General features: G+C 39.6%; 3 protein-coding genes across 5 annotated transcripts; 2 read left to right on the top strand and 1 right to left on the bottom strand.

Moving 5' to 3' along the window:
• The first annotated feature begins 556 nt into the window (after positions 1-556).
• On the top strand, positions 557-4,000 carry LOC143448451 (acetyl-CoA acetyltransferase, cytosolic-like). Its single transcript, XM_076948215.1, has one exon. It carries the CDS (start codon positions 2,246-2,248, stop codon positions 3,530-3,532), a length of 1,287 nt encoding a protein of 428 aa, XP_076804330.1. The 5' UTR covers positions 557-2,245; the 3' UTR covers positions 3,533-4,000.
• Positions 4,001-4,247: 247 nt separating this feature from the next.
• LOC143448460 (uncharacterized) lies at positions 4,248-6,823 on the top strand. 2 transcript variants are annotated; one of them, XM_076948227.1, is made up of 6 exons: positions 4,248-4,709; positions 4,937-5,113; positions 5,208-5,377; positions 5,465-5,569; positions 6,248-6,394; positions 6,670-6,823. In XM_076948227.1, the coding sequence occupies exons 1-6, from the start codon at positions 4,262-4,264 to the stop codon at positions 6,673-6,675; spliced, it is 1,053 nt and encodes a 350-aa protein (XP_076804342.1). In that variant the 5' UTR covers positions 4,248-4,261; the 3' UTR covers positions 6,676-6,823. The 2 variants fall into 2 exon arrangements, with proteins under 2 accessions (XP_076804342.1, XP_076804349.1); XM_076948234.1 differs by having other exon boundaries at positions 4,937-5,104.
• A 445-nt stretch (positions 6,824-7,268) lies between these two features.
• LOC143448436 (uncharacterized) lies at positions 7,269-13,118 on the bottom strand. Of its 2 annotated transcripts, none has more exons than XM_076948205.1 (13): positions 11,947-13,118; positions 9,767-9,927; positions 9,621-9,691; positions 9,425-9,528; positions 9,205-9,347; positions 8,977-9,139; positions 8,665-8,819; positions 8,457-8,601; positions 8,183-8,377; positions 7,990-8,102; positions 7,788-7,913; positions 7,580-7,720; positions 7,269-7,510 (listed from the first exon to the last, which is right to left on the bottom strand). In XM_076948205.1, the coding sequence occupies exons 1-13, from the start codon at positions 12,008-12,010 to the stop codon at positions 7,382-7,384; spliced, it is 1,710 nt and encodes a 569-aa protein (XP_076804320.1). In that variant the 5' UTR covers positions 12,011-13,118; the 3' UTR covers positions 7,269-7,381. The 2 variants fall into 2 exon arrangements, with proteins under 2 accessions (XP_076804320.1, XP_076804312.1); XM_076948197.1 differs by lacking the exon at positions 11,947-13,118 and adding an exon at positions 10,680-11,928.

A 13,118-nucleotide genomic window follows, 5' to 3' on the forward strand; every position in this document is an offset into this window, starting at 1 on the left:
GTTTTTTCTGTGTACTTGTCCTTACTTAACTTCGTATGGGTCATAGATATCTATGGTATGGGTGGAAAATATTCTTATTTTAAGCTGTTTTCATTTAACAGCCCCCACGACAATATCAAACAAATTTTCTGATGATTTTAGTTTCGTAGATTTTCAACTTCCAATTTTGTTGTGTAATCAAGTACCTTTACCAGACTGTATGGGTCATTTGGTAATTTTAAATAAAGTTTTACAAATCAATAAATTAACATAAAGTAAAAGAAGTGCAACAAACTTTTTATATAAATATAAAGTTTCTGAACAAATTTAAGTAAATACTTTTTACCTTAATATTTTAAATTATTTGTACTTTATATACTAGTAGCTTCTAGTTTCTGCTTTTTGCCTTACGCTTTTAACCTTTTAAAATTAAACCATACGCTACTGAAGAATTAGTAAATATACCTTTATGCAAAGTAAATAATTTTCGTAACCAAAGATCATAGAAATCTCATAGTCAAAATTTGTAGAAATGTTTATAGAGAGACTTCGATGGTAAATTGGTAACTGCTGTTGCGTGGAGAGCATAAACTCTCGCACCTTTGGTTGGCAGCATAGTTTACCATAAAACTAACAATCAGTTTTACAGTTGTCAATGTTGGCAGTTACCATTTACTAGTATGGTCTTATGGTAGTATGGATAGTGAAGTCCATTGGTGTACAGTGGCGTAGCCAGCAAATCAGAATCCTATAGATAGAGCAGTGTTTCTCAAACTTTTTGCGATCGCGTACCACTCGTTCGTTTTTTTTGCTACACTGCGTACCACCTGGCTCCTGAATGACTTATTTTACTCAAATGTACCGGTATTTATTAGTTATTACCGTTATTACTATACTATAACACCAATGAATAGCAAGAAAACACAATTTAATTTGATAGAAGCAACTGTTTCTTCTGCACAAGCTTGTCTATCCGGGGCAACACATTACTCACAGCACATCGAAAATCATGTTCAGCGGTACGCGGTACCACTTAAAAAGCTCTCGCATACCACTAGTGGTACGCGTACCACAGTTTGAGAACCACTGAGATAGAGTATAGACACTAGTTACGCCTATGTTTGTATAGACGTGTTTTAAGCACAATTGCTGCGCATTTTGCTTTTGCTGAAAAGGTTTCCTCACTCTTGTCTGTACCATGTTTTACGTCGTCTTCATATTTTAGTGATTTGTGAATAAAGTTTACAAACCATGGCTCACTGAAAAGATATGAGCCACTTAATGGCGTAATGCTGAGTAGACGGTCAGGTATTGAGTTAATGCTAAATAAAACTGGTAGGCCTATGATACCAAATTGACCAGTAGGCCAACTTTTTTCATTTTGTAAAATTATCCATGTTGAAATAATAGGGAGAGTGTTTAGTTACCACTGTACGAGCCTGTTTGAGTTTTGAGTTTACAGCTGCTACACCGTACATCTGTACGTATTTTACTTTACACTAGGTTACATGTCAGCAGTCTATTGCGTAGCTAACTGAGATAAATGGATAATGGTCACTTCAATGTCGGGCTGTATTGCTTGATAACTGATAACAGAAGACGGGATTACAAACGGAGTGGAACTGCTTCCAAGCAACAAGGATTCATGCAAATGATATTGGGAACACTATTAACAGTTAAAAATGCAATCAATCAGTCATTTTATTTTTCGTCAAAAGGGCGATGTGGACAAAAAATCAAGCCAGTTGTTACTAACACGTGCCAATGAACAGTAAAAAGTGACAAAGCCAAAAAGGCTTAAAACGTTCTCAAGAAAAATATCATTGATATTTGCTGGTAACAACTAGCTTGGCCACTAAACTGATACTTAGTTAAATCCAACAAAAAACGATATTTGCAATCCAATTCATAATACACGTTTTCAATAACTTGAATGGCTGGATTCTAGTATACAAAATATATCGTGCGATAGTGTGGCCGTGCATTTCTGCCTTAGACTGCATTATAATGAGAGAGTTGAGTTTGTGTGTGTGTGTGTGTTTAATTTTATTAAAAATGAGCTGGACTAAAATGAATTTTGTATAAAATTCGGCCTTGGCCTGTGTGACCTACATCACAGTGAGATAATCACCTCTTTAAACGCATTAAACCTTTGTTTTGACTCTCACGTAGTTATTTTCATGATTTGGCAATGGGTAAAAATATCATCAAAATTGTTTTATCATTTTGACTTCAAAGCACTTTACATGCATAGAATCACCAGTGAATGTGGTCACATGCAATCATTACATTTGATGACTCTGTTCAACTCTTCATCTACAGTGAACCAGATCAGGCAAATATAATGGCATCTGATGCAAGTGAGGTAGTGATTGTTAGCGCAGCTCGAACAGCGATCGGAAATATAAATGGTGCGTTGTCTACTTTGCCAGCCCACCAGCTGGGATCTGTTGTGATTGCTGAAGTTCTGAAGAGAGCAAAGTTGCTTCCCGCTGAAGTCAGCGAAGTTATTTTGGGACAAGTACTTACCGCTGGGCAGGGCATGAACCCCTCACGGCATGCCGCGGTATTGGCTGGATTGCCAGTATCAGTACCGACATGTCTGATCAATCAAGTTTGTGGTTCAAGTATAAGGGCAGTTGCCATTGCGAGCCAGGCCATTAAGTGCGGCGATGCAAGTGTTGTTGTGGCAGGGGGGCAGGAAAGCATGAGTTTGGCCCCCCACTGTGTTCATATGAGACGTGGAATCAGTCTTGGTGCAGTCAACTTGATTGACAGTATGATGGAAGATGGTTTGACAGATTGCTTCCATAAATGTTCCATGGGTTCAACAGCGGAAACTGTCGCATCACAGTGGAAGATAAGCAGGGAAGAGCAAGATGCCTTTGCCCTGTCTTCGCAAAGGAAGGCCGGCCAAGCTCAGAAAGAAGGAAAATTTAAAAAGGAAATTGTTTCTGTTATGGTTAAGAGCAAACGCTCTGAGGTCACTTTTGAAGAAGATGAATTTCCAAAACCAAACAGCGACATGGAGAGCCTTGCTCACTTGAAACCAGTCTTTGTTAGTCCTGCTGACAAGGAGAAAGGTATCATTGGAACAGTTACCCCTGGAAATGCTACGGGACTTAATGACGGTGCCGCTGCTGTTGTAGTGATGTCGCTTGAAGAAGCGAAAAAACGTTCCCTGCCAACTTTGGGAAAGATCGCATCTTGGGCGCATGTGGGAGTCGACCCATTGATAATGGGAACAGGACCCATATCAGCGATCAGAAAAGCAGTGTCTAAAGCCGGCTGGAAGCTCGAAGATGTTGACTTGTTTGAAATAAATGAAGCTTTTGCTTCACAAAGCTTAGCTATTGTTCGTGAACTGGGCATAGACATGGATAAGGTGAATGTGAATGGGGGCTCAATCGCACTTGGTCACCCACTTGGCGCATCGGGTGCACGTTGCCTTGTTACCCTGCTCTACGCTATGGAGGGGCGTGGGTCAAAAAAGGGTGTAGTTTCCCTATGCATAGGGGGTGGCATGGGTATTGCAATGTGCATTGAACGTTAATTGAACATTTTTCTTCTATTGTCAACTAAACTAATAAAATAGTACAGTTTAGGTGTTATTAGGAAATGTTGGATTGGCTTCTTTGTTTGAATCAAGTGAACATTGTTCTCTTATTTCTGGTTTTGATGGACAATTTGTGCTTGCTGACTTACATACATGTTGTTATTTGTATGTGACCTTTTGTGTACAGGGTATACACAGTATATTATACAAACATTGTAAAACTGAAAAACTGTGAAGTACTGAATGTTAAAAATTGAAATATTTAACTGACAATTCCATCTAGCTAGGGGAAATACTTTTTGTTTTTATGTTTCAAGCATTTCCGTATATATTTATATGTGCCGCATATATTTGTTTAGTGACAATTTTATAATAATGGCTCCACAGTCAACGTATAAGCCTTTAGTTCTCGAGTGTAGTGACATGTACATTTTCACTCTCTTGCTAATCAGCAATATTTTTAAGGTTAATTAGGGTTTGCTTTCATTGTTGTAGTTGTTTAAGAACATTGCACTTTTCCTATCTGTAGGCCAGCATATGGGCTAATGTATATATATGCAACTTGAGTTAATTTGTTAGTTTGATTTGTCAATCCATCCAATTCATGTGTTACATTCTGTGTCATAGGACATAAAATTATTCAAATCAATTATTGAGGATATCTGGTGTACAATGAGTCAACCAACTATGTAATTATTTGATCAACTTCTTCATTTTTTGCTGAAAATGTCAGTACATTGCCATTCAACAAAGATTCATAAAAGATGTGTTTTTCTTAAAAGAAAACAACTTCCCAATGAGACTGTCGCCGAGTACAAAACTGCTCTTTTTGAACTCGCTGAGAGTTGCAAATATGGCGATTTTTATGATGATGCCATAACACAGCAGTTTGTTTTCGGTTTATGGAATAAAAAAATCCAACATACGTTGTTAAAAGAAGAAGATCTGGACTTCACAAAAGCGACGCGAATGGCAAAGACTTTAGAAGAGAAGTTTGACAGATGCCAGATGGAGGAAGATTCTAATCTTTGTGATGGGAATGATGAACAATTTGATAACAGTTTTAAAGAAGAAATTGACGGCAAAGATGAAGATATCTCAAGAAATGTCACTGTCATAGAGATTGATACAAATGACACCACAGAGAAGCGGGAACATCTACCAACGGTCTCAAGTATTTATATTAACTCCCATACTTGCAACAGATTACTTATAAAATTTTCGAAGCCAGTTATTTCTGTAAACCATTCTTTATTTTTCTAGGACAACTTTTCCACATTATTATTAGTACAACCCACATCTATGTTAATCTATTTACTTTTGTTGTTATGACAAAACTGCTGTGCAATGCTGAATTTTCAACTTTTGATTATATCTAAGTAACTTTGTGATATTTTTCAGATGAATTAAAACAGAAATCAACCTCATGGTGGGTACACGGTGTGCAAGCAGAGCACCAACCGTACTTCGGATATTGTTTTACCGTCGAGGATGCCCAAAGAGTGTTGCGAGCATTTGAGCAAGCCACCAGCTCGAAATTTGTGGTTTTGAAAAAAGAAAAGTTCTTTGGTGATTTGGGTAATCTACATATCACACCGCTGTGATAAAGATAATGCCTGATATAGGCTTCGTGGCTGTTTCGTTTCGTCAATCATCATCACTTGCATTCCAGACATCAACGCTGCAAATCATCAGATACGCTTTGAAGGGATAACTTCAAAGACGAACGTTCCAACTGTGCCTTATCTTGGAATACCATTCATCGCACTTGCAAGTCGAGTGTATGAGTGTCAGTATGGCATCGACAGACATTTTGAACAGAAACGGGAGAAGAAATTAAAGGTAGCGGTAGCGCCACAAGCTTGATATTCTCAGTATGTCACGATTATGTTGAATTTCAATCTTTGCAATGAGCAAGTTATTTTCCAGAACAAACTCCTGAACAAAAGTAGATCATCCTTGCAGCCTTCCTTTAAACGAAACTGTCCTGCAAAAGTGACAATGAGAGAAATTGTTCTCTTTCCACAGTACAAGGTGAGTTTGCTCCAAATCGTGGCTGCGTTGTTTGTTAACCTTCCTGTGTGTTTTAATTTGCAAACTATGGACAGATATAATCGTGTGAAAATGGGATATGTCAAAACACTGAATGAATATATTTTAATTCAATTGGAGTTAGTGCTTACAACTCAGCTTCATTGGTGAGTGTATTGAACATTGCTTGCCAGCAAGCTACATGCTGCCATTAGTAGGAACATACCTGATGCTTACATGATCTCAGTAAACAATAAAAAATTGCTAATTTTCTCGTTTGTTCACGTACTGAAATTACTACAAAATCTATCACTCAAAATGCTTCACATGGGGTTTTTGTGAAATTTGTCACATGGTTATAGCATGTCTTAGGGCAAGGCTAATATTTCATGAAACTCGGTCAGAAATCACATACCTCAATCTTCTGTAGCGGATTTTTTGGTCAAAAAAAACATTTCACCTATGTTCGTGCCGTTTTGTTACTATCAGACATTCTACATGCAACCTGGAAACCTGCCAACTGCTGGGGTAATCCCCATGCTTGAAACGACAGCAACCATACCGCGCTCTGATTTTGATTGCTCTTATCGTGCTTTTATAGAAAATGTTTAATGTTCCACAAGAGTTCTAACCGACTCCATAAAGTAAAGTGGAGTTCTTCATGTTGCCAAGTTGTTTTAGATTTCCAAGAATGTTTTGTATCACAAGAAGCACGCGTCGAAGAAGGTTCGGGAAGCCTTGAAGAGCAATCTTCCGATGGAAGTAGAGCAAAGGATCTACGTCGCTCTTCCTCCCAGAGATCATCATGAAAATCATTTTGTGGATGAGGTTAGAACTTTAGTGATAAATATCCGGAGCAGTTGCCTGTGCTCAGTAAAAGATGACAAATAACGATAAATTGCAGAAAACGTGGTACATTTTGCTCGTTGATACGATTCCAGACCAAAATATCTACTGTAAGGCTTTATGCCAATGACTCCTGGCCCCCTTTATTTTTCCTGAATTTAAGTATAAAAGCAGCAATTTGATGTCATTCAACGGTTGTTTAATGTCTTTTTCTTCCCAGTAATTTTACCCAGTTCCTAAACTATTTGCTTGAACAGTATTGATGATGTCATCGATTCACTGTGATCTTTTCGTTGAAATTGATGAACTTCTTCTTGAGAAATCCAAGGACGTCTCCATGTGATCTGGATGGAATTTCATCTTTCCCAGGATGACGTATTTTATTTGCAAAATAAAACTTTATACTTTTTCTTTGGTGCTTTGTGTTTTTTTCCTGCTGAACTGAAGTAACATTTTGCTTCGATTTTTAGTTAGCAAACTTTTTGCATTCGTCGTAGCTAGACGAAGAAATTTGATTCCTTCCAAACTTACACCTTAAAGTTGTTCTGCACACCCATTTTAGCGACTTCTACCGTCTATAATAAGTTTAGTCGCCAATCGTTGCGTGGCGCTACAGATACGGTTGTTCAGTTCTTAATCTGCCCATATACCTTCGAATAATGATGAACCCGTTGCGCTGTTATGAAAGGTTTTGCAATTTTGTTTCAGTCGACGGTCACAGACATGAAATATTGCTATCTCGTGCCTAGTGGACAATGACCACATAGAGGTGGTTTTTTTATAGCGGTTAGTGTCAACAATTTTTTCTTTTCCAAGTGATGTCAGTTTGTTAGGACACCGTGAAATTAACAGAATGAATGATTACAAAAAAACGAACTGTTTCTTGTCTGATATCAAGGGAAATGCATAAAAATGGTCGGGATGACGAAATAATTGTGTCAAAGAAATAAATATTTAAAATTATCAAGTTCATGGCTTGACAAGCGGCCTGTAAAGTCTGCCCAGGGCGTCCTGTATTGTTCTTCGTTTGTAATCTTTCCATTCAAACGATTGTTTCAGGTTCCGCAAGATGTCGTGCTGCTTCGGAAAAGGCGGAAACTAAGAGCAAAAGAAAAATAATTAAAAGCTGTGAAACATTTTTGCTTCGGAGAAAGCGTGGAGGAGAACCTTCATGTTAATGAGACTGTAGACCGTTTCATCTGCAAATTTCTGGAAGAATTTCTTATTTATCTGGATCACTTCCGCTCCACAACTGATAAGACTTACGCTCGATCCACGCTGCTCCTTCGGAAGAACTGCCAGAAATCCCTAAAAACACACGTTAGTTACGTCATCAGCAATTGTGACGTCATTTAAAGGTCACACGAGCGCTTACAAAGCTGTCTCCAGGTCCAAGAACTTCCAGTGCTACGTAGGCAACTTGGTCGAGGTTAAATCCATATAAAGAAGAAAGAAAAGGGAAATTCCCCATATTGGTTGCTATCTGGGCTCGCATCGCTTCCTGGGCAAGTAGGAAGTGTTTTTCACAACCGGTTGCTTGCGTCATCTCGCGATTACGTCATCAAACGTTAACTTACCCGGATGCTGGCTTGTACAGCCGGGTCGGGGTTGTCGAAAGTTTGGGGTCTGGACAACGGTGTTGTGAAAAATGTTGAAGACGGTGCTAGACCCGACCCACTGACGTCATCAGCTGTGAAATCAATGTTGATGACATCATCCCAAACGTCACTTACAATTCCACAAATAAAAGGCGGGCAGATAGGCTCGTACCGTTTGCTTTAGACACGCTGTTCGACTTGATCTGTTCTACCAGTTGGTCCCGGGCCCGCTTTGCCATGATCTTCCGGATTTGGGCCGGGTCTTCTTCCGGCTCTTTTGGTCTCAGGCACTTCACCACTTTGCACTGACCGGACTTTATGACGTACACCCACTCACACCTCCCACTGTCTTCCACTATCAATATGCCTGTTACGTCATAAAAGAAAATATTATGACGTGCTTAATTCAGTCAAACTTGATATGATGTTAGAAAGGAGCAAGGCACCTGGCTTATAGTTCTGCATTGTCCACGACCCTGGGTTCTCGATCAGTTTCTTAAACGGCCAGTGATTAAAAACCGGATTCTTTTTGCAAATTTCTAAACTGTCGATATCCTTGGCCCCTTTCGCCAGACAAATATCCCTGTATTCCTGCAAAGATTATTATTATCAGTGTTTTCTTTCGCAATACGTCACAGACCACGTCAGACTTACGTCACCGTGAACGGCAAAGAGTTCTACGTCATCCTGACTCATGATGGTTGCTCTCCTCTTCTCTCCTAAAGCCAGCTCCTCCTCTCCGAACTTGTCTCCGCGCTTGAGCAGTGTCGTCACCGTGTGACCGCCTTCTTCTTCCTCATTGGCCACCACTGAAACATAACAATGCTCATTATTTCGTCATATTTTTGTTAGGCGATTTTGACAATTTTGCTTCAATAGAATCAACCAAAGGTGTTTTTCCCGCTCTTTTGCTGTTTTATTAAGATTTGCGTCATAGTTTATTTGTTACGTCATAAGGCTTTTTACGTCTCCCAGAAATGATGAAATAGAAGCAGGAGGGTCGATGTCCTCCCCGGATGATGACGCGGTTCGAATCGAACGACTCGAGCCAGGCCATGGAACACAATCTCTTTTGGACGTTGAGCGGAAAACGCGCGAAGAGTTCCAACTTTTGCATGTTTCTGACGATCTGTGGTAAAATGCATGAGGTTTCCATCTCATCTTTTTTATATCCCTACTAAAATGACGTCATACATTGCTGTTTTCCTCGCTCGTTCTGTCCTTCGGTTTCTTTCGCAGAAGTTCTTTGATTTTCAGCGGCATTTCGTCATGATCCTTACTCGCCCTTTTGAACTTGCTCAGGTCAAAGGTGAGCTCGGGGTCATCGGTGTTCAAACCTGGAAAGATCAATAAAAAATAACTTTGTTGTATTTAGACTTAACCTTTCTTAGAGCACTTGACCAGGCGACTCCACCTTTGGATTTCTCTTTGTCTTGATCCTTGCTGACGTCACTCTCACGTAACAAAGCCTCCTTTAGCGCCACCCAGTTGTTTTGCGAAACAGAAAAGGTCATGCTCCTACAGCAATATGTTGTTCATGTATTCAAAGTGAATTCGACAGAACTGAATAAACTAATGACGTCATAATAGAATAAAAGTGACGCACTCACTTTTTACAAGCGATGCAGACCATGCAGAGCAGACGCACGATCTTTGCTGCTCTTCGAAACCTCAAAATCGGCTGAAATAGAATTATATACTTATGACGCCTCAAAACCGTTTCTATAACAAAAACGGATCCTTTTGTGACGTTTACCGGAATGCACGTGATTGGTTTGTTGACGTTGTCGGAGGGGTGATAGTTCCTGGCGAACATCGAAGCCCTTCTAGCCCCTCCCACCGACCCCACGAAGGCTCTCCGGGTCGTAGGGGGTCCATGGATATTTGGGACCGATCTTCTTTGGGATTCTCCCGATGCTGCAAAGAAGATGTCGATAATCATTTACGTCATCAAAAATGACGTCACGTTCACGGATGGGTAATTTTTCCAGCAAAAGTTAAGCGAAGCAACGGCCCCATAGAATAATAAGTCATCATCCACCTAACTACGTGCAGAGGAAACTTTAGTGCCCTTTTGTGTTTGTCCATTGTTACGTATTTACAGCTCACAATGCCTTGCTATTGTTCAAAACAAGGAGTCAACAACTCATCAATCTCATTCCAACATTGTTTTGATCACTCGGATTAAATTATAAACAATGTTATATTGTGACACCTTGAATTGAAAGGGGCGGGGTATTTTTCGCTCAAAAAAGCAGGGAAACTCGATAGCCGGCTAAAAGTAAAAATTCCAGAGTTCTGTTTGTGAGATTTTTAACTTTAATTAAGGTCGTGACCCAATAATCAGATCGACAATAAATGAAAAAAATCTTAACAGCAGGAATTCTAAATCACAGATCGGCGCGTTTTGATGACGAATATTTTGTTGCCATGGCACCCGATGAATAATGCCAAGTGCGGTAAGTTCTTCTCGACGCGATGCTTCGCGGTCGCTTTCAAGCTGAGAGCTCTTGAACGTTCCAAACAAGCGCGCCAACCGTTAACGCCGATTTCGATTACCTATTTTTGGAATCGCTATTTCGCCTTCTACAATTTTCAACTATTACGTCAATTCAACCATACTGTTGCGTCACTTCCACCATATTGTTGCGTCCCTTGAAGAAACTCACTTATTTGCAGAAGTTCTTCATCTTCTTTCTTGGTTAAGTCGCTCGACGAAGGATACGAGACAAATTTTACGTGCCGGGTTCGATCCTCGCCCTGAGGGGATGGGGAATTTATGTTGATAACCGGAGTTTGGGGCATTTCTCCCCTTGGGGTTGATTGCAGTTTGAATTGTTCACCGCGCGTCCCCATTATGACGCTCTTTATTGCTCTTTTTTGTAAAATATAACTACGACATCTTCCTACGTCATTGGTATATCAGCCAATCAGAACTGAGAGTTTGACATACAGATGACGATTTTGCCCGAGCGAGAACCGAAAAAAATTAATAATCTTGAAAACATTTTCTGTTTCGAATTTTCCATTTCGTGGAGTCATGTTCAACGTGACTCGAATGACACCTGGACAGACCCGTTTGTTGTCATAATGGTCATTGTCGATCCTGCTGTGGCGTCTGTTAACACTTTGTATTAAGAGGGGAATGTTTTTGTTACGACACTGGATGCCATAGAAATTTCATCGAAATATCAATTTGTTTATGGCTCGGATGCTGACTATTTATATGCTCAAAGCGATCGGACGCAACAATGCCGCTTGTTGGGCTCTATTGCGTCAATAATAACTTAAGTATTATTACAAAGCAATGTACGTAAATACAAGCTACGACCGCTACATATTGCGTTGTTTGTATAAACTCGATGTTATCAATCAACGATACCGGGGTCGGTGGCGCAAATACTTCAACATCGTTGTTGGACATATTGGTGACAATATCCACCGTCATGAAAATTAGAACCTTTTTACATGTATTTTAAGGCTTTTAGCGTCCAAGTTTTCTCGTAACCTGAACCTGACATATCCGGATGATCTCGGTGCGTTTATTATTATGGTTCGATTGAGACGTGATAGCGACAATGGACGTCACAATGGTTGATTATTAGGCGATTGTCAATCTGTCGTTCTAGGAAGTGTTCGACGGCGATTTCTCACGAACAGAGAATTATAGCAGAAAATCACACCGTCGCTGATTTCCTTATTGCATCACAATTGTCATTGTCACCATGGCCTCTATACTTCAAAATTACTTCATTCCATTTTTTTAAAACGTTTTAAATATTCTTCGCTTATTTTATCCCAAAACGATCCACGAATTGAGTCAATTCTACATTTTTGACGCTATTTCGAAGACATGTTTGCCGCAAATGAGCCTTTTGGGGACTCTAACTTCTACAAATGTTTGATTTGCTCAACTAAAACGATAATTCAACAAACCTCTTGTATTCAAAGACTGTCTTCTCGACTCACTCCGTTTGTTGTTAGCTTGCTGTTTCGTCATAATGCTTTTACTATGATGTCACAACTAACTAACTTTTCCAGTTCGGTATTCCCTAAGTAATTATCGTCAACTGGGACTTAAGCTAAACTCTGGAATGAATCGTCTTCTAGCCTGATGTAATACATCTATGACCTCATAATCGGCTTAGTGTGACGTATGGTTTAACTTATCCAACGACGAGTTACAGCGATGAGATGTTACAAGTTTGGAATGAGAGCGTCTGACTGTTTGCTGCTGGATCACGATCCACTCTGTCTCTCTATGAGGCTCTCAAGAGAAAGGCAAACACTATGACATAATAGTGGGCAAGCGCGACACCATTTCGAGTGTTCTTATCACCAAAGCAAGGGGGAATATGGGCCCGTACACAGAGGGGCTACATAATTAACTCTTTGTCTCGTTGGAGTCAACTGACCCAGAACCACAGCGCTTTAACTAAATTCCTTTTGACTTGGATTGTCTCTTTAGGGTCGTTTTGTTGAACAATTCATCACTTGTCACTTCTATGAGAACTTTCCATCAACAAACTATCTTGTAGCTTCTTGCATGCGCTGTTGCCTAGCAACAAACTTTCTGCGCATGTCTGGCACTGTCTGCCTCTTCAAATGGTCGCGATATCATCGTGTTGTGTAACAATAGTAGCCGTTTGCTGTTTGTTTGCTTGTTTCTTTGTTTGTTATATTAATTAGGCCTACGTCATAATAGGCATCAATAGAGATCAGTTTTTTCATTTCCGCTGAACCATTACTGACTGACAGACGACGGAACCGAGCAAAAACTTTGATATTTCTCATTCTTGGAGAAACACGTCGATATTGATTTGTGCCAGTAGCATCATCTAGCGGTTGAATTTATGAAACTGACTTGGTAAATAAAATTGTCTTATTTAGAAAACTGTTCTACGCAAATATAATAAGTTAAATTGAATGAGTTTTTTTACATGAAAATGGCTTAAACCGCTAACGTAAAAAATTTGTAAAAAACGTAAAAAGCTCGTTCCGCTGGGCAAAATCGTTTAATAAAAAAGCCATTTAATAATCGCAATGAATTACAGTTGCGGAAATATATCAGCGAACAAAATATAAGGTCAGTGTTTTTACATACAGCA

Source organism: Clavelina lepadiformis, chromosome 1 (genome assembly GCF_947623445.1).
Source record: "Clavelina lepadiformis chromosome 1, kaClaLepa1.1, whole genome shotgun sequence".
NCBI lineage: Eukaryota > Metazoa > Chordata > Ascidiacea > Aplousobranchia > Clavelinidae > Clavelina > Clavelina lepadiformis.

Bases quoted from the DNA above. Each gene is read 5' to 3' on its own strand.
- LOC143448436 (XM_076948197.1), bottom strand. From the start codon at position 10,866: ATGGGGACGCGCGGTGAACAATTCAAACTGCAATCAACCCCAAGGGGA. The intron at 8,602-8,664 runs GTAAGTCTGACG...TAATCTTTGCAG, and splicing joins TCTTTGCCGTTCACGGTGAC to GAATACAGGGATATTTGTCT. The intron at 8,378-8,456 runs GTGCCTTGCTCC...ATGACGTAACAG, and splicing joins AATGCAGAACTATAAGCCAG to GCATATTGATAGTGGAAGAC.
- LOC143448451 (XM_076948215.1), top strand. From the start codon at position 2,246: ATGTGGTCACATGCAATCATTACATTTGATGACTCTGTTCAACTCTTC.
- LOC143448460 (XM_076948227.1), top strand. From the start codon at position 4,262: ATGTCAGTACATTGCCATTCAACAAAGATTCATAAAAGATGTGTTTTT. The intron at 5,114-5,207 runs GTAATCTACATA...CTTGCATTCCAG, and splicing joins AAAGTTCTTTGGTGATTTGG to ACATCAACGCTGCAAATCAT. The intron at 5,570-6,247 runs GTGAGTTTGCTC...AAGTTGTTTTAG, and splicing joins TTCTCTTTCCACAGTACAAG to ATTTCCAAGAATGTTTTGTA.